Source organism: Gobius niger, assembly GCF_951799975.1.
Source record: "Gobius niger genome assembly, chromosome: 6".
Lineage (NCBI taxonomy): Eukaryota > Metazoa > Chordata > Actinopteri > Gobiiformes > Gobiidae > Gobius > Gobius niger.
The window spans coordinates 6,664,248-6,686,718 of record NC_136857.1 but is presented as its reverse complement, the minus strand read 5'-3'; the positions used below and the strand labels follow the sequence as shown (position 1 = coordinate 6,686,718).

At 39.5% G+C, this 22,471-nt stretch overlaps 1 protein-coding gene across 2 annotated transcripts in view; it reads right to left on the bottom strand.

Annotated features, from left to right (window-relative positions):
• frmd4bb (FERM domain containing 4Bb) overlaps positions 1-22,471 on the bottom strand; it is a 37,894-nt gene that overhangs the window by 3,281 nt on the left and 12,142 nt on the right. For both annotated transcript variants that reach the window (XM_079557688.1, XM_079557687.1), the window contains exons 3-20: positions 11,281-11,346; positions 9,020-9,114; positions 8,851-8,943; positions 6,997-7,081; positions 6,650-6,706; positions 6,542-6,564; positions 5,547-5,630; positions 5,405-5,470; positions 4,997-5,054; positions 4,819-4,905; positions 1,633-1,709; positions 1,401-1,539; positions 1,186-1,327; positions 968-1,101; positions 730-846; positions 393-621; positions 263-316; positions 16-163 (exon numbers count right to left, since the gene is read on the bottom strand). In XM_079557688.1, the coding sequence (XP_079413814.1) occupies positions 16-163; positions 263-316; positions 393-621; positions 730-846; positions 968-1,101; positions 1,186-1,327; positions 1,401-1,539; positions 1,633-1,709; positions 4,819-4,905; positions 4,997-5,054; positions 5,405-5,470; positions 5,547-5,630; positions 6,542-6,564; positions 6,650-6,706; positions 6,997-7,081; positions 8,851-8,943; positions 9,020-9,114; positions 11,281-11,346 (1,754 nt within the window). The remainder of the gene's footprint in view (positions 1-15; positions 164-262; positions 317-392; positions 622-729; positions 847-967; positions 1,102-1,185; positions 1,328-1,400; positions 1,540-1,632; positions 1,710-4,818; positions 4,906-4,996; positions 5,055-5,404; positions 5,471-5,546; positions 5,631-6,541; positions 6,565-6,649; positions 6,707-6,996; positions 7,082-8,850; positions 8,944-9,019; positions 9,115-11,280; positions 11,347-22,471) is intronic.

Sequence of the window (22,471 nt, the reverse complement as noted above, 5' to 3'; positions counted from 1 at the left end):
CTAATGACACAATACCTATTGTGATGCTTGCTGTGCTGATGGTCCCTAGTTGACCCCTGTCTGTCGGCTTCATAGTCAGCCCCCAGGGACCGCATGGGGCTGAGCTGTGGAGAGCTCTGTATGGAGCATGAGCGTGGCCTCTGGCAGGTGCTGTCTGAGTCCTCTGTGCACAAACACAGGCTTAAACACGCTGACACCAGAGTTTATAAATAAGACCAATAACACCAAAGATCAATGTATCTACAGACTGTTTGTGACTAACCGTCATCCTGAGGGAGGCTCGACAAAGAGCCGCAGTCTGAGCGAGGCAGTGCATCTGCACAGCAAGAATAAGTCATAATGGGATCATGTTTATGATGCTGTTAATGCAGTCACAGGTAAATATACAGCACCTGCGATGATGACAGAGGCACGCTGTGTGGGCTTCTTGCCTTTCTTCACTCTGTACTGGTTCATCTCGTCCTCGATTTGCTGCAGTTTGTGCATAGCGTCCAGACAGTTCCTTCTCCTCTTCTTCTTGACTGTTTTACACAGCTCTGATTCATTTGCAAGTTTCTTAGCCGCTTCCACAATCTTCTGCTGCAGGGCAAACCTACTCTCCAGATTTCTGAGGATAGGGTCCTGTGCGCATAAAACAAATTATCCTTACTTTATTCACCTTTATGTGCTACAAAATGTGTAAATTGCTCCATAAAGGCTTTACGTCCAGTTTATAGATCGTATACAGACCTCATTGTAGGGGAAAAGGTCATCTAACTTGAACGCGGTGCCAACTCGCCGTCGGATATGTGGAGGTCTTTCTCCAGCATTCAGTGGATACTCTTTTGGCAGTTTGCCCGTCAGCTCCTAAAACAAAGACTTTCACTTAGTAAAGCAAGTTCAGCCTATGCAGAGGCCTTCCTATAGTAAAAGTTCAGAATAATGTGTATAAAATCTCCATTAAGGCATGGCAGGATTGATTTCTTACCGCCTCTCTCAGGCAAATCCTTTTTAGCTCTTTTGTCTTCTTGTTGAGAATATCCTGGATTTCCTGCTCTTTCTTTCTCAGCTCACACAGCTTCTCCTTTTTCTGCTCTTCACTCATCTCAGAGTCTCCTGATTCTGTAAGGAAACATTAGAATCATTTACTTGACTACATCACTTTGCAATTAATCGGAACCATTTTTTACACAATGTTCTAATCACCTGTGGACACCAAGCTTCCATTGCTGGCAGTGATCAAATCGTTCTTAACCCCGGCCTCTCCAAGTTTGGTGACTTTTGTTCCTCCTTGTTCTGTCAGATCCATCGCAATTTCTTCTAGACTTCTTGTTGTTCCTAGCTTAGCCTAAATACCAAATTGATGTCAATGTAAACACCAGGAACCATTTTTTACAGACATTAAGACAAACAAATCTTACTTTGGTTTGCTTTCTGTCCAGGTAGAACTGGTGCTGACTTATGGCCATTACCCAGATGGTTTTGATGAGCGAGTGGCTGGCGTACCACGTGTGGATGAGGAGGCCTGTCTGTCCAAACGTCCGCTTAGTAACTGCTCTCCTGTAACACAAGAAGAACACATTATATTGACTAATATCACACAGGGGAGTGAAGAAATGTAATAATCTCTGTATAAATGATGCGCCTGCTCACCTATGCGGATCGTTTACTTCTACGGCGAACTTCTTCTCCCGGAAATACAGGTTCTCAAGCTGCTTCCATTGGTACAACTGGAAAGTATCGAGCAGAACATATTGCCATGTTAATAAACAGCAGCACCAACATTTTTTGCTGTTACAAATATTAGACATTTATTACTAATGTAGTCACTTTAAAGAGCAAGAATCAACATTTTTACTCCATTCTCCAAGATACAATTTTGCAAAGTATCCAAAAGGGAGCAGAGAGAGCCAACAATATACTACACTGACATAACCTTTGACTTTACAGCACAGTAATACCGTAGACATACATAAAGAAATATCACAGTAACTAGGAATGATGAGACATAATGTAGCACAGTTTCCATATTATTACTAAATTCAAGCAGTGTGTCCTGATCATTTACAGTCTTTAAACAGGGTCAGGACAAGAGTAAGGATTTGATTAATCATATTACTATGCTATACAATAGTCGGTGTGGGTCTTTAGATAAGGGCTATGTCCATCCTACTACCTGGTTAATACCTTGCTGTGAATAAAGTGCCACCAATGATTGAAATAAGTAATAATGGCAACACTTTATATTAAGGGGTGCTTGCTGATTATTAATAAGGTATTAGTAAGCATTGGTAAATTAATAGGTCATGAATGATGCTTGTAAAGATACTAAGAACCTGCTCATTATACTAATATCTATGTATATATATAATCCAAACCCGCAACCTTCATTAAATCTTAATGAGCCTCCCCTTAATATAAAGTTATGGAGGATATATTTTATTTAACTTAAAGGTGCATTATGCAACTTTTTATGCGTTAAAAAAAAAGTTGGTATTTGTGCATATTTGACCTTGTAGTGACCCAGAAGAGCGTGACGCCTTTACTTTTTTATAACACTCCAGGATCAATTGTTTTGTAGGTTTTCTGGTGAGAGGGTCCGTCAGCAGTGAAAACCTTCCAAACAATTGATCCTGGAGCGTTCCTAGAGACCACTATGATGGAAAGTAAAGGCGGCATGGTGACCAACGGGTCCCTACAAGGTCAATTATGCACAAATATCAACCTTTCTTTTTCACATAACAAGTTGGAGAGTGCACCTTAAAGATACTGTACCTACTGATACCACAAATATCTAATGTAGTGCAGTAGTTGTTGACGTTGTACAACCACTACATTGCACTGGAAATAATATACGTTTGTTTTTTACAAGCCTCTTTTGAATATAGTCATTAAAAATACCAGACTGTATGCAAACTGTCATTAGTGTCTGGACGTGGACGCACACAGCTGGATGGCTCTTGGTTATATTCAACTGATGTTCTTTCCCGTACACAACCCTATCTATTTGCGGCTCACTGCATTTTCACAGGTGCTCCCTGACAGACCAGGTATGAGCAAGTCGTGAGTCACTGACCCGAGAGTACGTCTGTACAAAATGTGACGAGCACGCAACGAAGGTTTGGCAGCAGGACGTTATGTTCCGTACGACGCAGAATGTAAAAATGCTCCATAAGTAGTTTGTTTTCGGGAGGTGCATTATAAGAGGCAGCTGAAACTGAAATATGCAATAAAACAAGCAATGTTGTTTAAAAAGGAACTGCATGTAGATCAAATTTAACTTTGTAAATATCAACCGATACAAATAGCTTTTAGTCTTACCTGTGCACCTCATGACGGCTTTAAGTCCTGTTTAGTCAAGTGATTAAATCCGCCCTATAGCTTCAGTGTTAACACAACACTCAGTTTGCTCTGTCTCCTGTCAACTTGTGACTTGTCTCAGGTATTCTCATAATACACACACACACACACATGCAAGGAGCTCCACCTCCCGCCCAGCCTCTTTCTGCCTTTGACATCACCTCTGTTCCCTTTACCAAAGACCCAATGAGGTGCAATGCCAGGATCTTGCACAACTTTGGAGCAAGGCCAGTACAGACAAAGTATCGATTGCCAATGTGTTTGACTCTTCTACGGTATCTTGAAAGCACATCACACTCTGCTGAAAGGAATGCTTACAGCTGGCAAGACCTAAATTAAGGGGATTCAAAAAAAACATTACCATGGAAGAAATGGCTGGCTGGAGAGAATGACTGGTGTTTACTGTTTCCATGACAAATAAACATGTCCATCCTATTGCCCTTTAACATCTTAACCCCCACCTGAACTGAGCACATTTTCTCCAGTTTGGCTTTACCCGAGTCTACCTAAGCTTCATGACTGGAGAGCAACAGAGTAACGCCTCATTTGAAAGCTACGATCTACAAAAGTGATTGTGACATTTTGAAGAGTTTTGGTTGCTTTTTCCTTGCTTTTTTGTTGTGTTTTTGTAACCTTTTTTTGGCTTTTTTGTTTATTTTTAATTGTTTTTTTTGTCATGTTTTTGTTGCTTTTTCCTTGTTTTTTTAGTCACATTTTTGTTGCGTTTTCAAGAATCTTTTAGATTTGGGAAACAGCCAAACTGGAGACAATGTGCTCAGTTCAGGTGGGGGTTAAGAGGTTTATGTAAAGTGCATTATTTGTCATTAGCTTTATCTCTAAACTCCCCAGTAAGATCCCAAATAATCCAGGTTTTTCACTGACTAATTATTCTCAGTTGCAGTTTATTAAACAAAAATAAAACTTGTCAAGCAGGTTTACTGTATAAAAAACTTTTTCTTCTTCTTAGAACGACTTTGAGAAAGTATTTCCAGATATCTCGACACCCAAGAGAATTCCAGCTTTTTTCAAGTCTGGCCTCGTCTGCTGTGACAGAAGCCTCACCTCAGTCTGAGAGAAACAGATGATGCACGTATTAAAGCCGGTGACTCATCGCCACAACCGTAGCAATCCCTGTATACACCCTGCACAATCTGTTCCACAAGTTAACAAACGGCAAAAAAATATATATTGTAGAGTTAGAAGCAGCGCCTGATTTCAGATTAGAAGGGTTTAAGAACAAGTGACCCCACCTTTCAGTTTCACAAGACGTTGTTTTGATGACACACCATATCTTGTTTGTTAAAAAGAGAAAGCCCAAAGAAACCCTAAACAGTGTCTGCACAGTCAATAAAAGCTGTATTTCAGTGTGGCCACATACTGGCTTTTTCCACCATTATATAGATGAAAGATGCCCAAAATCTACTATTTAAACTGTTCTCCAATCTTCTGACTTTGCAAGGACTGAAAAGAAGATTTTACCTTTCGCGGTTTGAGCTTGTCTTGCTGATCGTACTGGCCAATGCCTTTGTAGCTGATTCCCAGCCACCACGGGATGCCCTGTTTATCCTAAGGCACAGCAACAACATACAATTACAGACAAAATCAGTGAAAGGTCCGATAGCTATAATTTAACATGAATCATCCGCGTCAAACCTACCTTGACTTCATAGTAGTGCACCCCATATGTCGGCAGTGATTCAACTAAAGTCAGATACCTAGGAGCAAAACAATTTGTATCAAGGCGGCACGCTGACTTGCTAATACATGTTAACAACACTGTGGAAAAGTCTTGTAAATGATGCGTTTATTATTCAACCTGATAGTGTGTAGTGATCAATTGTATTATTTATCAAGAGAGTTTATTACAAAATGCGGCTTTATCACACAAAGAATTAAAAATGCTACACCAATACATTTTGAACAGTTATTACATAATGCAGTGTACAAAATACGGCTTAACCAGAGATCCGAGATATGGCTCAATACTGGGCGGGTGACATCACGTAAAGTTCCGCCCCCCAAAGAAACGAGTCGCATTTCTGCCAAGTGTAACTTCTTCACTTACTGCACAATGGCCTGTCCTCTCGAGACTCCCTTCTGCTCTTTGTAGAACTCAATAACTCGATCCTCACTGCAAAATCACAATGAATTAATATATTATGAGCAAAATATGCTTCGAAGTGCATACAAGAGGTGGTGCAACCTACCAGTATCCCAACGATGGGTGTTCCTTCAGTACTTTGGTTGGCAATGTAGGCAGTTTTTTCAAGTCACTCCTTGTGTTTTCATCACTGGAAGACAAACGTGTATTGAAATACTGTCTGTACTGTCTGTGGATTGTAAATAAGCTGTCAAGTGATTTGGCATCTTAAACTGAATGCGACCATTTAATGTTATATTTGGGCAGAATGGGCGTCTAAATTAGGGACAAAAGACAGTAACAATCATTCAAAAAGCTTATCTATTGATTGTGCTACAGTATCTAAGCCACACTCCTGTCTGATATAGTAATACATTTAGTGTAACAAAACTCTTGCTTGTTTAAAACATTCAGTCTACCCAGCTTTATGTGTGATGCATCTCTTCCACTGTACGCTTCTATCGGCTCTATGAGACTCATTAGAACTCTGGTGATAGCTTCTCTGCACTCAGTAAGACTCGCATAACGTCTCTATTGATTTTGTTGTCAGCCCTCCACATTATACAGCGCAATTGACCTGCTGGGTGTCTTTGCAGAACACTAAATAATAACTGGTCCTCTTGTTGTTAAACACCTCTCATTGGTTATCAATCACGGTTTGGCATTATCTTCAGCCAACAGGTCACATACAGGTAGATTTTTTCTTTGTTGGTGATTCAATATGATCAGAAGGCAAATCTGTTAAATTGGACCCACAGCAGCTAAGTGGTTAGAGAGATTTTGCATTAAAAAAAAATCCTATGTTTGGCCATTCAATTCCACCTCTTGTGTCCTTGGGCAACATTGAAACAACTGTACAACATTGCGATTTTTCTTATATGCTTTTTACTGCGCATTTTAAAAAGATTCAGAAGCATTAACACTTGACAGAGGATTGAACTGCTACATATTGAAAAATACACACTTTCCTTCCGATTAGTGAAAAATAACCCCTTGTTTAGTGATATTTGCACAGGAAAAGTAGTAGCAAATAGTCACATCCTGTTTGTGACGTGTTCTTACCTGGTGTAGTCCCCTTTGGCCTCCTAGTGCACAAATCATTCTTGTTAGTTCAGAAATGGCCTAAAATGCAAATGCTGTATTTACATAATGCTAATGTGGTCTTGTCACCTGCAGGGCATTTGCAGCTAGCTTGAAGACATTCTCGCTCTCCACTTCAATAAGTCCCTGAAAGAAGTAAACAGGCAAAATAACAATCAAAGAGACAGAATCCATTCAACATAGCACAGACAAACTCACTCTAACCCCGCAATAACCTTCTCCCATCAAACATGATCGTTATCTGCTCGGGTAAATTCTAGCATTCCAGTGAAACGCATGTGAAAAGTCTGCCCTGAAGCTACAATCCACAGAGCCGGGTCGACAGACAGTGAATCACCGGGGAGCCGCTATGAAACATCAACAAAACAAGTGCCCCTATTGTTTTAAGAGCAGACCAACAAACTGAAAACACTCACATTGTACACAGCGGACTTAGCATTCAGATAGAACAGCTCCACAGTTATGATGTCCTTCAGTTGAGTTATGCTCTCCACATAAAACCTGGGGAATAGCAATAGTGTGATTAATGCGGGTTAAAATTAGGCATGCACATTTTGAACTAGATTTGCCCATCTACTAAATGGCAAAACATACAGTAGGTTCGTACATTTTAAGAAACAGATGCTTCAGAGTTTACACCAATGGTTCAAAATCGCTTGAATTAAAAGAAAAATATTATGAATCTGTGTGCTGTACATTATTCTATAGCATCTTAAAATGAATTGCCAGTATTCTTGTGATCAACTGTGGCCATGATGGAGATTATGATGGTGGCTACTGCCTCACAGCAAGAAGGTCCCGGGTTCGATTCCCAGACAATGCGGGCCTTTCTGTGTGAAGTGTGCATGTTTCTTTCCCCCGTGTCTGGATGGATTTCCTCCAGTTTCCTCCATCAACCAAAAACATGCACAATAGGTATATCTTCAAACCATTGCGGTGGCTCGATTTATGGAGATGGACCACCGAGCGCGGCATCAAAGGATGGGTCAAATGCAGAGGACAATTTTACAATAAAGTAGTACAATAAAGTATAGGCTACCTTAACCTCAATAAATGGGGTGGTTCCCAAAGAGATGTCTGGTGCCCCTAGCACATCAGCATCAAATCATTTCCATATCTTTAAATGTATTATGACCTTGAATCAGAATTTAGCCAACAGTCATTGTATGGTTATTTACAGAAAATGAAAAGACAGTACTGCTGATGGTCTAGTCCATTGTTTTCCAACCAGGGGTACGTGGACCCCAGGGAGTACGCAAGCACTTAGTAGGGGATACTTGGAAATATTCCAGATCCAAAAACAAGGAGAATTTCAATATTATTTGAAAAGGAAACTTCTTTTCGACGATCACTTGCAGTAACGAGTTTTTTTTTTTGCTTGACTTTTAACACAATACACAGCTAAATACCAAAAAATCAGTGTTTAGCGGATAAGTTTCTAAATACTTGGCTGCACCTTAGAGTTTAGGGGGTACTTGAGTACAAATTAAAGACTCAAGGGGCGCACGTGACAAAAAAGGTTGGGAACCACCTGTCTAGTCCAGTGGTTCCCCACCCTTGGCCTCTCCATGAAGGGTGCCTGGGATTACAGCCCAGAGCTTTGCCTGGTCAGAGGGTCAGGTCATAATTGACCTAATTCGAGCAAATTACAATGTTGAAAATAATCAAATATGAATGAGAAGGGGCTACAGGTGCAAACACACTTATTGCATATTGTCATTTGTTTATTTTTTTTTAATATTTTTTTTAATTTGATGCATTTGTCAGGGCCAGGGTTTTGAATGTGGGTTTGGACGAGGCCTGACTCCAGCGTTTGCAGGGGCGGTTTCACTGGTCTAGTCAGTTGTTATTATAACCGCTGCACACATGGCAGAGACTTGCTCTGGCCGAAGCATCGTGGGTTCAAATGTTGGCTCTGACAAGTTGCTGAGTGTCTCTCCGCACTTACCATCCACCCTATTTGGCCTGTCTGGTAAAACCATCCTTCAACAACAGAAAATATGTTAATTAATTAAAGACTAGATACATCATTTGTGGGGGGTTTGTATTTTGTTGCCGTAGATGTTTTTGACTTTGAGAATTGCCGGATAAATCAATCTTACACTCGTTTTTAATCAGAGTTGTTCTTCAACATTCAGACCAAGCCTTCATTATTCACGCTGTTTCAAGGTAGTAGTGTGTCAGACTTTAACCTTGGTAGAACAATGTCAGCAATGACTGCTCCCTGCTGGAAACTGTGTGCTTTGCATGACAAAACAAAAGATCCTTACCTGACCAGGAAACTCAGGGCTATAGGCACCGTCTTCTTTGCAAAGTCATGTTCAAGAACTCTGCGGTCCATCTGCAGCCACTTGCGCTGGCCACTGTTAACAAAAACAACATTAAGCCTCAAAACAAGTGCAATTTCTAATTTTCCAAACGGCTAAAAAAAACACATACTTGTCATCGGAATATGCCAGACCAAAGTATTCTTTCTCCTTGAGGTTGAAATGGGAGGACACCAAGTCGAGGAGTTCGTACGACAGAAGCTTTGGCTGAACAGAAAGGACAGTTAATGTTAGCTTTAAACTGCATCATCATTGTGACACTATCATTTTACATCAGCATTTCCTTTCAGTGAATTGTGTCAGGCTGTATAATGTTGCTATATTTTACATAAATGCATGGCCTACTGTATGTGACACTATGTGGTATCGTGTTATTATGTACTGGGCAGTGTGCAGTGATCTGTTGATAACACATTAAAGAAAAAAAAGCAGATACTCTAATAATTCAGAATGTTTCAAGGCCAGTACCAAGCATTAAATTGTGTTGGCCTTTAAAGCTTTGGAAATTCTAATGGAATCATAATTTTGATTAACCTGGCTAACGCCATGCTGCTGTGTGCGCTCGAATTATTTCGAACTGCACAACAGCCTGGGGACCATGGCCCAAATTTTCCGGTGGATTTGGGAACCAATCACAGAGCGAGGAGGGACGCAAGACGATGACGCGCTATTCGATATACGGAAGCTTGTAGTTTATTTACGGATAAATAAATAAAACATTTATTTACGGATCCAACATGACAGCAGCAGACGCAACGCTATTTTTCGATCAAGCTTTAGACCTTGTTCTAAATAGTTTAGCTCAAAAGTTTACAGCGGGTACGTCATACGTCATCTCATACGATGATACAATTGGCCATAGCTACGTGCAGACGCATGATAGACTTTTTTTTTTTTTCGTATCGCCCAATAAACGACTATGGACGATCGTAAACCACACCTCTCCTACGAGAAAATGAATTGGTGGTCCCCAGACTAAATATCACTTGTGATTTTAGTCTGGTGTTAGCCAGGCTAAATTTTGATAGAACTGCTGATGGAAATTTACTTCCACATCTAAAATCTGATGTGAAAATCTGATGATAATTGTGCGTTGTCGTCGGGCCGAGCAAACATTCACATCCAAGAAACACTTAGTACCGAGCAAGAGGTAGAAGTTACATACAACACCCATAGCTCTCAAATGTTTTTATCACTTGGCACCACGGAGCAACGTTACTCTGTGGTGCCAAGTGATAAAAAACGTCTCCACAGCTGTGCCGAGTCATTATCTTTTTTTAATTGTACGTTGTCCTGACAGATATATACATTGGGATGAAGATGAAGATGGAATGAATGTTGTTCTGAGTCTGTTGGAGATGGACAATAAAGATTTTTACAATACTTTTTCCCAAATAGTGAGGATTTAGTGGTTTAGTGGTTTCGTTCTCTTAAGACAGATTTAGACCTGGTTTCACCCCAGCTTAGCCCTTGATTAGACTTTTTGCAGTCAATGCCATTTAAGCCAGTAAAATCCATATGAATAGTTAATTTGCAAAAACAAAAGTGCCATTGAAAAACTCAAAGTATGCTTGCAAATTTCTCTTTACTTTAGCGTGAATAATGAAGATGGCGGATCTCAATGGTAACTGTGGAATTTCGCAAACTATACAGACGGCGTCTAGCCGAGGGGGGAAATTTAATCTTTTGGGAAACACAATTTTTCACTCTTTTTAGCCATTTTCTAGCGCTAGCTAGCGTTAGCGTGTAGCATGAAGCCTCATGTTAGCATTCTCCATTATTTATGTAACTATGGGCTGTGGAACCACTTTGCTTCTTCCCTTGTCTTTAGTAGAAAACTATATCAATAATTCAGCATTTGTTAAAGTAGTTTTTGAATAATTTGAGAAAGTTTAGATTTTTCTCCTTTTTGTTTTCCCCCTTAACTGCGATCCAATATGGCCGATTCCAGAGATGCTGTCTGTATGGAATATTACCGTCCTCTATGTCACTTCCTGTCAGCAGCCTAAAAATTCAAATAAAAATATATTTTCTGCCCAACATTTCTTAATTAAATTATTGCTTCACTAAAATAAAAAGATAATTATTTACTTACAACAGATTTTAGATTTTTAATCTAAATAAGTAATGTTTTCAAAAGCATTAAAACCTGTCATATGCACTTTAATCAAATTTACACAACTGTCATCTGTAGAGTACAGGAACAAATTTCCAAAACGATTCTGAAAAATAAAATAAAAACGATGCAATATGCTTCTGCAAATGAACTCTTCATGTATTTTCAGGTGTGTATCATGAAGTCAAAAGTTTGAGAATCACTGATGTCTCTCTATTTTAAGAAATATCAAACTCCATGCACACAGCACGCTGTACCTGAACCAGCAGCTCCAGCTTCCTGTCATCGAGCAGCTGCACTTGGCACAGCCTGCCTTCAGTCATCTGCACAGAGAGAGAGGGAGAGAGAGGGGGAACAAGTTCAATACTGATAATCTATCAAACATAACACCAATTCATGAGACGAGAGGCAGAACAGAGCACATAAGCCACTTTCCGCTTTGTAGTTTGACTTCAAAAGGGTCCGTTTTTGAGACAGGCTGCCGTAACTATACTTTGTTCTGGGCCTGGGTGGTAAATGCATCCGTGAACATGAAATAAGCTCTCAGACCGGTAATGACAAGTAGCCCATTGTCTCAAGGGATTTGTTGACGTAGTAACAAAAACCCGGATTTGAAATTCTCCCCGGACTTAACTCTACGACTCCCAAAAACAGTCCTTTCTAAAATAGTGTGCCTATTTAACACAGCTCAATAATTTGTGCGTCCCGTTCCTTTTTCATCACTTTTTATTGTATAATCTACCAAAGCAGTCAGTCCAACTTAAGGTTCTCCTGCAGTGTTTCTCAAACCATGGTACATTTTCATTTCTGCTTTAGTAATGTATGAGTCCAGGCTTATTATGTTGGACTCTTTTTAGTAGTTTTCGTGCTGCTTTGATCTTGATCTTGGCTCCGTGGTTCTTGGAAGGTCAGACATATTGTAAGGTGGACTTTTTGTAAAAAAAAAAAAAAAAAAAGTTTCAGAAATGGAAGGACACAGTCAAGTGAATGCTTCATCTTGTAAGTGCTTTACAAAACCATTCAAATCACAAAGCGCCTGAAAGAAAGAAGAGCAAGTATTCAGAAGAGAAATGTTTTAAGACCAGCACCAAGCATTTTGTTTTGTTGGTCTTTGTAGAGAGTTTGGGGAATTTTATCACATTCACAATTCTGGTTGACTTTAGGGTTGAATTTGTCTTTTTCACCCCCAACTGAACCGAGCACATTTTCTCCAGTTTACCCAGATCTAAAATGGTCAAAATAGAGACGAAAACATGGATGAAAACACAACCAAAAAGCAACAAAAAAGATGGACAAATATGTGCAAGAAAAATAACAATAAAACAATAAAAAAGTGACAAAAAATGTAGGAAAATGCATAAAAAGTGACAAAAACACACACATGTTAAAAAATGGGACATAAAACTTGTGACAACGCAACTAAAAAAAGTTACCATCAGTTTTGTAGGCCTTTGCTTTCAAATGTGGCGTCACAGTGGCCTAGAGGCTGTAAGTTCTTCAGCCATTTAGCTTTTAAGATTCAGGTAAAGCCAAACTGGAGAAAATACACTTGGTTAAGGCGGGGGTTAAGAGATTACAGGCTGCCATAGATTTTATCATACTGTGTTTAAAATGTGATTATTGCATCAAAACATCAATATAACCACACATCAACACATAATAAGATACACAGCTTTGAGCATATTAACACAAATAGTGTATTCTTGGCTTCACAGTGCTGTATCAGACTAAAAAAAACACACTACAATAGAGAGCCATGATCTCTTTCCTACTTCAAACTTGTACAAATGACAGATTGAGGTTACCAGAAGAAAAAAAAAAACCTTCTCCTCACAAGTTGAGAAAGTCACATCCTACATCCTATTCTCCACTTGACAGAATTGGGCTGGTCCATATATGTCCGACTCCTGACCTAAACTGTACCTGCCGAGCCTTCCCCATGACAGCGCAGGCCGGGATGCATCCTCCTGGACTGGCCCTCATCTCCTTAAAAGAAACACACAAGTATCCGCCTCCTCTTCAGTTCCAAACAATGGCATGGACAGCAACGGATCAATACAGGCTGTTTGTTCTGGGGTTATTGACTTGTGCGCAGACGCCTTGTGCAGCCTAAAAAAAACCCACATCTGACTTAATGAGGGCAGAAAGGGCCGGACTCTGGACTGCTGTCGGTCTGTGCACTGGTACTGCGCGAACAATGCAGCGAGTAACACGGAGATAATGCTGTTAAAATGCCTGCATGCTTTGTGAAAGGAATACACGTAGGAGACTCACTGACCACTGCGACCTCAGTGGTTAATATGCTGCGGTGCTGTGTGGAATAAATAATAAAAGCTGCCACTTTGACATTTCTAACCAATGTGCAACTAAATTGACCAAAACAAACTGTAATTAATTTGAAAAAGATACAAAACTGAGGCATTTAAAGAAAATGAATGTTTAAAAAGGTCTTTTCAGCGCTCGTCGGCCTTCGTCAGAGTGAGCTGACTCGTAAGCAATGTTTTAATCAAATGGCCATGCTACAATAAAGGTCTTCATACCATTCATTGCCTCAGTTTTGTATCTTCTTAGTTATAAGCTGACCCTTTTGTATGCTAATTCATTTTATTTCATTAATTCACATTTGAGAGCAGATCGTTTTCTTTGTTTTTCGGCCTGTTGCAACAAAAGCAACCGGAAAATAACTATGATCAGCAGTTGTGTCATGCATTATGTTGTACTGCATTATAGTATTTGCTGTGTTTGTGTGCTTTTATAGCCTATAGAACGAGTTGCCTCGCCGACACACATATCTAAAAAGTATTAAAGGAACAGGCCACCATTTTTACATACTGAGATATGTTCTTACCTGAGCCTAGACGAGTTGCGTACCTGTCTGGTCTTTATGCGTGCGCTCAGTATTCAGCACAATGACCAAAGATGTTGTTAGCCAGTTTAGTCCTATGGCTCCAAACGAGGTGAAGTTAGAAGCGACCAAGCTCTTCCACGGGCACACACAGAGACCAGACAGGTACACATCAACTCGTCTAAGCTCAGGTAAGAACATATCACAGTATGGAAAACCGCTGGCCTGTTCCTTTAAGTAGCGAGCAAGAGCCAAGACAAGCACACACCCAAAAAGTCATTTTGTGGTGCCAGCAATGAACATTTTGAGACCTCTCAAGCTGCGCAGTCTTAGTATATATTTTTTTATTATTTGTGCTTTTATGTAGCCCATTAACTCCTACAATTATACAGATAGATTTTTTTCACTGTTGTTTGTTACTCTGTCTGTGGCATCCGGCATTCGACACCTTGCCCTGAGACGCAGCTTTACAGCAAATACGGACTCACTTACAGTAGTTTATTCATGTGTACTGTCCCTGTAAAAACAAATAAATAAATGTCCAACAAAAGGAGATACTTAAGTGGTAACTTCGCAAGTGTGCCGACCAGGAACCCACCGTTTAACTGAGTTGTTCCATTGCTAAGGGCTCTGAATAATGCAGGTGGCACAGATGCTTGCAAACATGACAGATTTTCCATGTGATAATGATGACCGTCTTGTGAGAATTAGATGATTGCATTCGGATTCGTTTCCATTCTTCGTGAAAATGGACCCCAGTACAATAAGTCAAAATATTTGAAGCTGTTAAAGTCACATTTTGTGATTGTGCCATGAGTCTGTGTGGATTTCTTTAGGAACAAACGCAAAACACACTTTAAAGGAATAGGCCACTGTTTTAGTAATATCTTCACTTTAATGTGCGGACGCCAAAGTACTCCTGGTGTTACTACGCCTTACAATATAGTTCCCCTTTTTATATTTTGTGTAACTATACATGGATTGTGGAACACTTCACGTAAGCGTATTTAAATAGGGAAAATATTGAAGAGCTCCGTTTGGGGCTATAGAGAAGAGGAGGAGCGGCTATATGCTTACGCCGTTTGTGCTGTGTTTACGTGACTGAGGGCACATGTGAAGACCTGACAAGGTACAAATCAACTAAGGTAAGAACATATCTCAGTATGTAAAAACTGTGGCCTGTTCCTTTAAGTGGAGATGCTGTCGTCCGAAATTGAGAAAAATGCATTTAGAGGAAAGTGCCTTTGAATGACAATTGCCCATATAAATCTATGGACAAATGTTGTATCAGTGCAATCATAAAAAAGCTTATTTTGCATTACACTATTTCCAGATGATTAATGTTGAGATATCCAGAGAGCAAACTGGCCAGAAGCCTGAAAAGAAAAAGTAGTTTTTCTGTACCTCTTGAAATGCCGCACTGCTTCTGTAACTATGCCAGTTTGAGGTAGAGACCACTTCGCAGCTACACCCCGGTGCACACTACCTCTCCTTCCTCGCAGCGCTCTAATATTAATTGATTAGATTGCCCTACTTCCTGACAGACCCACACACTCAGTCACTCCTTTAAATTACACCACATCTATTGTTTTAATAACCGCCTTCCACTTACCGACCCTGAATCATGTGGAAGGATAACCGCTAAAGCCATCGATAACACTTCGTGCGCTCATTCAAAAGTCCATATTCAATATTTTTAATTAATTTTGAGAGTGGCTGCCAGTGACACCAACTATGAGCATGATTACAGTTATCTCTGCTTAATTGAGTTATGGGAGAGAAAGAGCGAGGAGCTATAATTTGTCTGGGTAATGTGTTACGTACTCACAGTACATGGGATAGAGATGGAGGAACTTACTCAGAAATTACTTTATCTGTGACTAGAATTTACCATAAAGTACTCCTACTTCTAAAACTCACATCACTCTACAAATACTACTACCACTATGTTGACTACTACTCTTACTATATTTATAATGGCTTACTCTTGTACTGCACTTTACAAGTCTGTGTCACAGTGAAGTCATTGTTCATTCACTCCATACTGCATAATTACAGTACACATTGTAACCACAGCTGCCTTGGTTTAGACCAGGGATGCCCAAAGCGCGGCCCGGAGGCCAAATGCGGCCCTCAGAATTTTTAGTGGCCCTCAGGCATTTTGTTGAATTGGCACACATCGCCAGAGAAGGTACTTCTTTTATTTATCAACCTCTTAACCCCCACCTGAAATAAGCAACATTTTCTCCAGTTTGGCTTTACCCAAATCTAAAAGCTTCTTGAAAAAAAGTCAAAATAGCAACAAAAATGAGGATGAAAATGCAACAAAACATAAATAAACAAAAGGCAAAAAATACAATTATAAAGTGATGAAAAAGCCACAAAAAATTGCGTCAAAGAAGCAACAAGCAAAAGTTATTGGACGACTCTACCCTCTGAGCCATCATCATTATCAGCCATACCCACATGGCAAAAAATAACCTATAAATAAGTAAAATCTTCTTGAAATAAGAATATTTGGCCATGTAAGTAAGTGGACCAAGTACTTTGCACTAAATTTCCTTGATAGAAGATGCCATTGACAGATTATTTTGGGCAAAATGACTGAAATTATCCTTATTTTAGAGTAATTTTAACGTGTATATTTCTTGCTACTAATAATACAACTATTACTTCTACTAATCTTACTATTTCTGCACCACACATCCTAAAAGTCCTCTGGAGCTGACACTCTTTGAAGAACACGTTTGTATGCAAATGTTATGGATATGTGTAACTAACTCGGCACGTGGGGGTTTTTGCCACTAGATGGTGCCGCCGGGGGCAATAGTTTAAATTCACAGAGAAAGCTTGGTCTGGTGAGGGATTTATTATAAATTGCCATGAGCTCAGGCTTCTGAAAATCACTAGGTATGACTCATATGTGCAAACACAGACACAGGAGGATGGATAGGAGCGAAGTGTGACAGGGCGGGTCTCTACCAATCAATATAACACACAGGGGCTGATGAATCCTTTGGTGTAAAGCATGTTAATATTAATGGCGGCTGTCTTGCATCCAATTATACAAAAGACATTGCTCTTCAGTGGTTTAGGGGCAGGGCATGGTAAACGTTTGTGTATAGTATGATGCACACATGTATCTTAATGACTATGGATTTTTTTGTTAAGGGGTTAATACTGTCTTGAATACACAACACCAGAATGTGGAGGGGAAAAACAACCATATAAAAAACCTCAACCACACATTAGTAGATCCTCACCAATAATAAATCATTTGCACCTTTGCTGACCCCTGCTGGCTGGTGTTAGCATCATGTTGAAGAAGTGGCATTTGTTTTTCATTGATACAGATTATAAAAAATGATCCAAACTTCATGTGCCAGTCGATACCAGGTAAAATCGCTGAAATAATAGCAGTATTCGTAGAACTACAAAAATACATAGACCCAAAACAACCAAACAAGCAAACTAATAGGATACAGTAATAATGATGTGTCTGATGGCAGTGACAATAGACGAATAACAAATCGTTTATCAAGTAGTACCAATAATTTTTGTTTATGGATATTGGATACTAAGAATATAAGATGTATCGTGAGGCCTGAATTCTTATGATGCTACAAACATAATGTAAACTTATTTCCACTGTTTGAGTATCATTATGATGACTGCTACTTAAAGATTCACTATGTAATTTTTTATGTGAAACAAAAGACTTGATATTTGCATGTATTTGACCTGTTAGTGACTTAGTGGCTTTATGGGTGCAGCATGGCACCTTTGCTTTCCCTAACAGTGGCCTTTATGATGCTCCAGAATCAATTGTTTTTGGGTTTCTGGCCCGTTTCTTGTACGAACCCCTAAAACAATTGATCCTGGAACGTCATAGAGGCCACTGTGAGGGAAAACAAAGGCGCCATGCTGCACCCATAACGCCACCGAGTCATTAAAAGGTCAAATGTGCACAAATATGAAGATTTTTTTTTTACCTAAAAAGTTGCATAGTGCTTTAAACTATACCATAATGAGTTAAGATGTACCTTTCACAATAGCACATTTTTAAGTTTGATATATTTTGATATCTTTATTGTTTAAATCCCTCTTGAAAACACACCTTTTCTTGCAGACTTTCTAAGTGACATGTGTTTCAGATTTCCTTATGTTGTTTGCTTTATTGGATTTGTCTTTTATTTTTTGCTGTATTTAGTTTAGTATTTATCGGACTTTGCATTTTGTGTATTCTTCCATTTTTTTATGATGTGTAAAGTGTTTAATGTGTTTTATAAATAAAGTATATGTATGGTATATTGAGATGGGAAAATATCACAATAAATATATTACTGACTCTAAAGATACTAGTGTCAACTCTAAAACATTAAAGACAGTAAACCGTTGTTCTATTCTTTGTTTTCTACAAACCTGCAAATATCTGTGCACTATTGATTTAATATGAAATGAAATAAAACCTGAATGCTAACAGCAGCTGTAAAAGATATTAATAAGTAGACATTAATAAGTTTTGTTTTTGCTACAGCCCACTCCTATTGGGCATTGCTGTGTTTTTCTCTCACTTTTCTCTTATAACTGTGATCCTGTCTTGCTTGAAAAACCCAACTGCGCAAAAAATAAAGATTAAGAAAGATTAAGAAATTTGGGCAGAAGCAGGTCTAAAACAAACAAAATAAAGTCTAAGTAAATGCAATAGGACTATATCATGCATAAAGTAGTCCAAAACAAGTACCAGACAGATACATGAATGAATTGTCTCATAAGCATAAAACATAAGAAATATGTGCTGGCGCTAGAACTGCAGAGTCACCAAAGTCCCACCTGAAGCAATATTTTGACACATTGCAAACCTTCCCTGAAATTGCCTTTGAACTGACCTTATCCATACATCTAGTGATTTGTTATCTTGCAAGCAAAACACCAACTTTCTAACTCTCTGGGCAGGAAAAACGAGCATTGGCAGACACACACACACACACACGCGCACAAAAGCAACGCAATATAATGATTTTGATTTGTTTCCCATGAGTGCCTTACTGCAGAAGCTTTTAAACCTCAATGAAAGGGCCCGCGTTTGGCTCATGGGGGTAAGCTGTACACTGAAGTCAGTGTCAGGAAGGGAAGGGCGGGGTGAAGGATGAAAGAAATGTCAATCTTTGTGCTGTGATCCCTGAGACGGGACAGCCCTTTGTTACTGTTGTGTCTCTATGGACAATTTTGGCTTGAGGATAGCATCACAACAACAACAAAATCGTACAGGAGCTGCAGATGTGAAACAAAAGTGTGTGTTATAGGGGTGATTTTTATAACATTCAAGCTCAAATTCAGAAGGGCAAAATGGAGTGGCATATTAGCGTGTGCAAGGTCAAGCGCGACGACGTCTGGCCTGCGAAAACATAATTAAATCTATTCATTATTGTGCTATTTACGAGCACAGTAATGAATGGATTCTGAGCCTGTAATAACGTCTCATTGTAGAATTTGACAACAACCATTAAGATTGTCACTACAAATCAAATAAAAGGCATGAATGTGAATTGTGCTGGCGCTGTCTGGTTAAGCCACGGTCAGTAAGAAGGAGCGCGGCGTTCTGCTGTGTAACCCTCCTGTGCCGGTGAATACGTCACTTGTGGTTAAATGTCATGTCCAGACGGCGACCTGTCTTATCTCAGTTTCCTCGTCGTGCATTATTGATGGAGGCGAGATCACACAGTCAGTGCGACCTGTTCGCTTCATGTTCTGTTCAAGACACACAATAGCGCCGATACTAAACATCGCAACAGTACAGTGATTCTCAACTGAAGCTTTTCCTTCCAAGAAAGAAGAGTCCACTTCCCAAATCTGATACATGCCATTGAAAAATATTAGTGAAGGTATGTATTTAGTTTTTTATGCAGTTGTTCAAAGCCATTATGGTGCAATAAAGTGCCACGTCGGTCACAATGCCTTCATGATGACATCAGCTCCACACTAGCTGTAAGGGTTTTACCAATGCTTTAGACTAACATTCGTCTGTGTGGAGTTTGTATGTTCTCCCCGTGTCTGTAGGTTTACTCCATGTACTCCAGTTTGTCCTACCAGTAAGAACATGTACAATAGGCCAGGAGGGGTACGAGTGGGGGGCGATGGATGGAAATTAGCCCATGGCAACAAATAAATGAATACTAAAGAATCCTAATAAAGAAGGGCCATGAAACTACAAGTAAATCACGCTTAGATGGTAATGATAACTAAAGTACTTAGTACTATATTTGAAATCTCCATTGTTTTATTATTATTGAGTGCCAGAATACCAGAAAATCTTTTGCGGTTTTGATGACACAGTCCCGAGCTCACTGCTTTTCAGATAAACTGTGGACTATATACATAAACAGGATCAAACCAGAATAACATCAAGACGAACCATAATCTATTCTGGATCTCTGTGCTCTCTAAGTCTAAACTCGGTCTGAACCAGGACTATGCCACGTCACAACGAAGTCTAAACAGAACTGCACCAAAACTAAGCCAGATCTGACAGAAAGAGAAGGACAATAGGCGATAGTAACTAGAGGAGGCCTGCACACATTAGTGGTTCCTGTATCTAAGTTTGAGAACAACTTCAATAGGAGATAACAATAAGTATTTACCTTCTGGTCTGTTTCTTTGTCAGTTTGGTGCTTTTCATCGCCACCATATGCCGCAGTGACTAGACCCAATTCTACGCAATAGAGAGGAAAAGAGGAACTTTGCAATAGATAAAACTGCTTTGTAACAGTGAGAAGCATCTATGACACATACAGTGTAATCTGTATATCATTTTCTGTAACGTTTATTCTTATTTCTCTGTAAATGTGACTGGTTCAAAAGCAATTGGCAAGACAATGTTGTTTGACTATGGTGTGAGTTTTGTTTAATTAGAAGATCATTTCATTTATGCTTTTGTCTTTGAGTATGTTCCTGTATAGAACTTCAGTCACAGTTTAGTCCCCATGTAAACCCTACTTCAGACCTGATTTAGACCATGTTTCGGTCTAGATTTTGTGGTATTCAGTTTGGACCTAGTTTAGTCATATTTCTAATTTACACTTTGCAAAGACACAGACAATGACCAAATTGAAAATCTGTTAAAAATGTTATTCCTTTCGCCCTATATAGCCTGAGTTACGGGATATAGTGAAGGTTGACCAGATGAGAGCATTACAGGGGGTGATTCATGTGGATGATGTCATGGTGCTGTAAGACCACTTCCCAGTCTCAAAAGGACATCTACTTTTGTTGATATATTTGACCATGACTGTCCTACAAATGAAAGTGGCCACAGTCAATGGTCCACAGTATTTAATTATAGACTTGTTCCATCACTAACGATAAACATGCTTCATCAAAAGGATCATTGCCACAAAAATGTTTGCACAGGGAAAGCTACTGTCTGGTGCCTTATTTATTTCTCTATTAACACAATTGTTTGTTTTTTCTTATAGCTTTTCTGTTCAGTCTAAGAGGTGCATTTGAATAACATTTCAAATCATGACTGGTGTACAATAAGAACACTTTACATCTATTCTTCACACCCTCAAGGGAGTCTGTAATCATTTTTCCAATTATAAGATACACTATATTTTGACATAGATGGGTGCATAACACATGTAATGTTATTAAGCACAACAATAATGCGAATGTTTCATATACTCAGATCCAGAGCAGGGACCTGTGTTCCTGTGCTGATCCTTTTTCATAAGAAACAAGCAAAAGGGAAATGATGAACTTGACATATTAGTCATACAATCTGTAATTGCACAACACACCTCATGCATGTCAATTATTTTTAACCTCCCATACGGAAAGCCACTATGCTTTCCGTGAATATGTGCATTGCAGAATCCCATATATCTCGGTGAAAGAGGCTTTAATCCACAGATTGACTGATCCCAAACCCTCTCTAGTATATTCTGCCCTGTGTAAGCAGCGGAGCGTTTGCAATTTTAAAAAGGAGATGTGACACCGGTCGCCCTCGTTCTGTGGCTTTTGCAGCTCTTTCCACTGCCTGACTGCTCCGTTATCACCCGCTGCAGACTCCCATTATAGAGAACTGCAGTGACTTTCTGCAGAGTCCAGGGACGAGGCGCTGGAGTGTGGATCAGAATGGTTAAATGGGGTAGATCTCTGCAGTATGTACTAAAAATCACATTTCATTTCATTGCAAGGTCTAAATCCTTTATATCAACATTACATAACACTGAATTGTTGTGAACATGTGAACTTGTGTTCAAGTGCCATAAATGACCAGTTCACTATTTATCTATCTAATAACATTACTCAGTTACTCGCCAAATGTTGAGACAAGGCCGTTTAACTCATCATAGTACAGCAAAAATATGGATTACAATAGAAATGCTACCTGCCCCACATCTCTATGGCAATGGACTGTTCTGAAAACGTGCCACAAAGCAAAAAAAGCTCAGGTGGAGGAGATGCTTGCCCAATGGATGGAATATACGTTCCCATGCTCACATTGAACATTATTGTTGTGCTCTAGGGTAAGACCCTTCACCCCCAGGCCTGTATGAACTGCTTTTGGAGTTGGTGTTGGTCGTAGAGTTCGTGGCTGC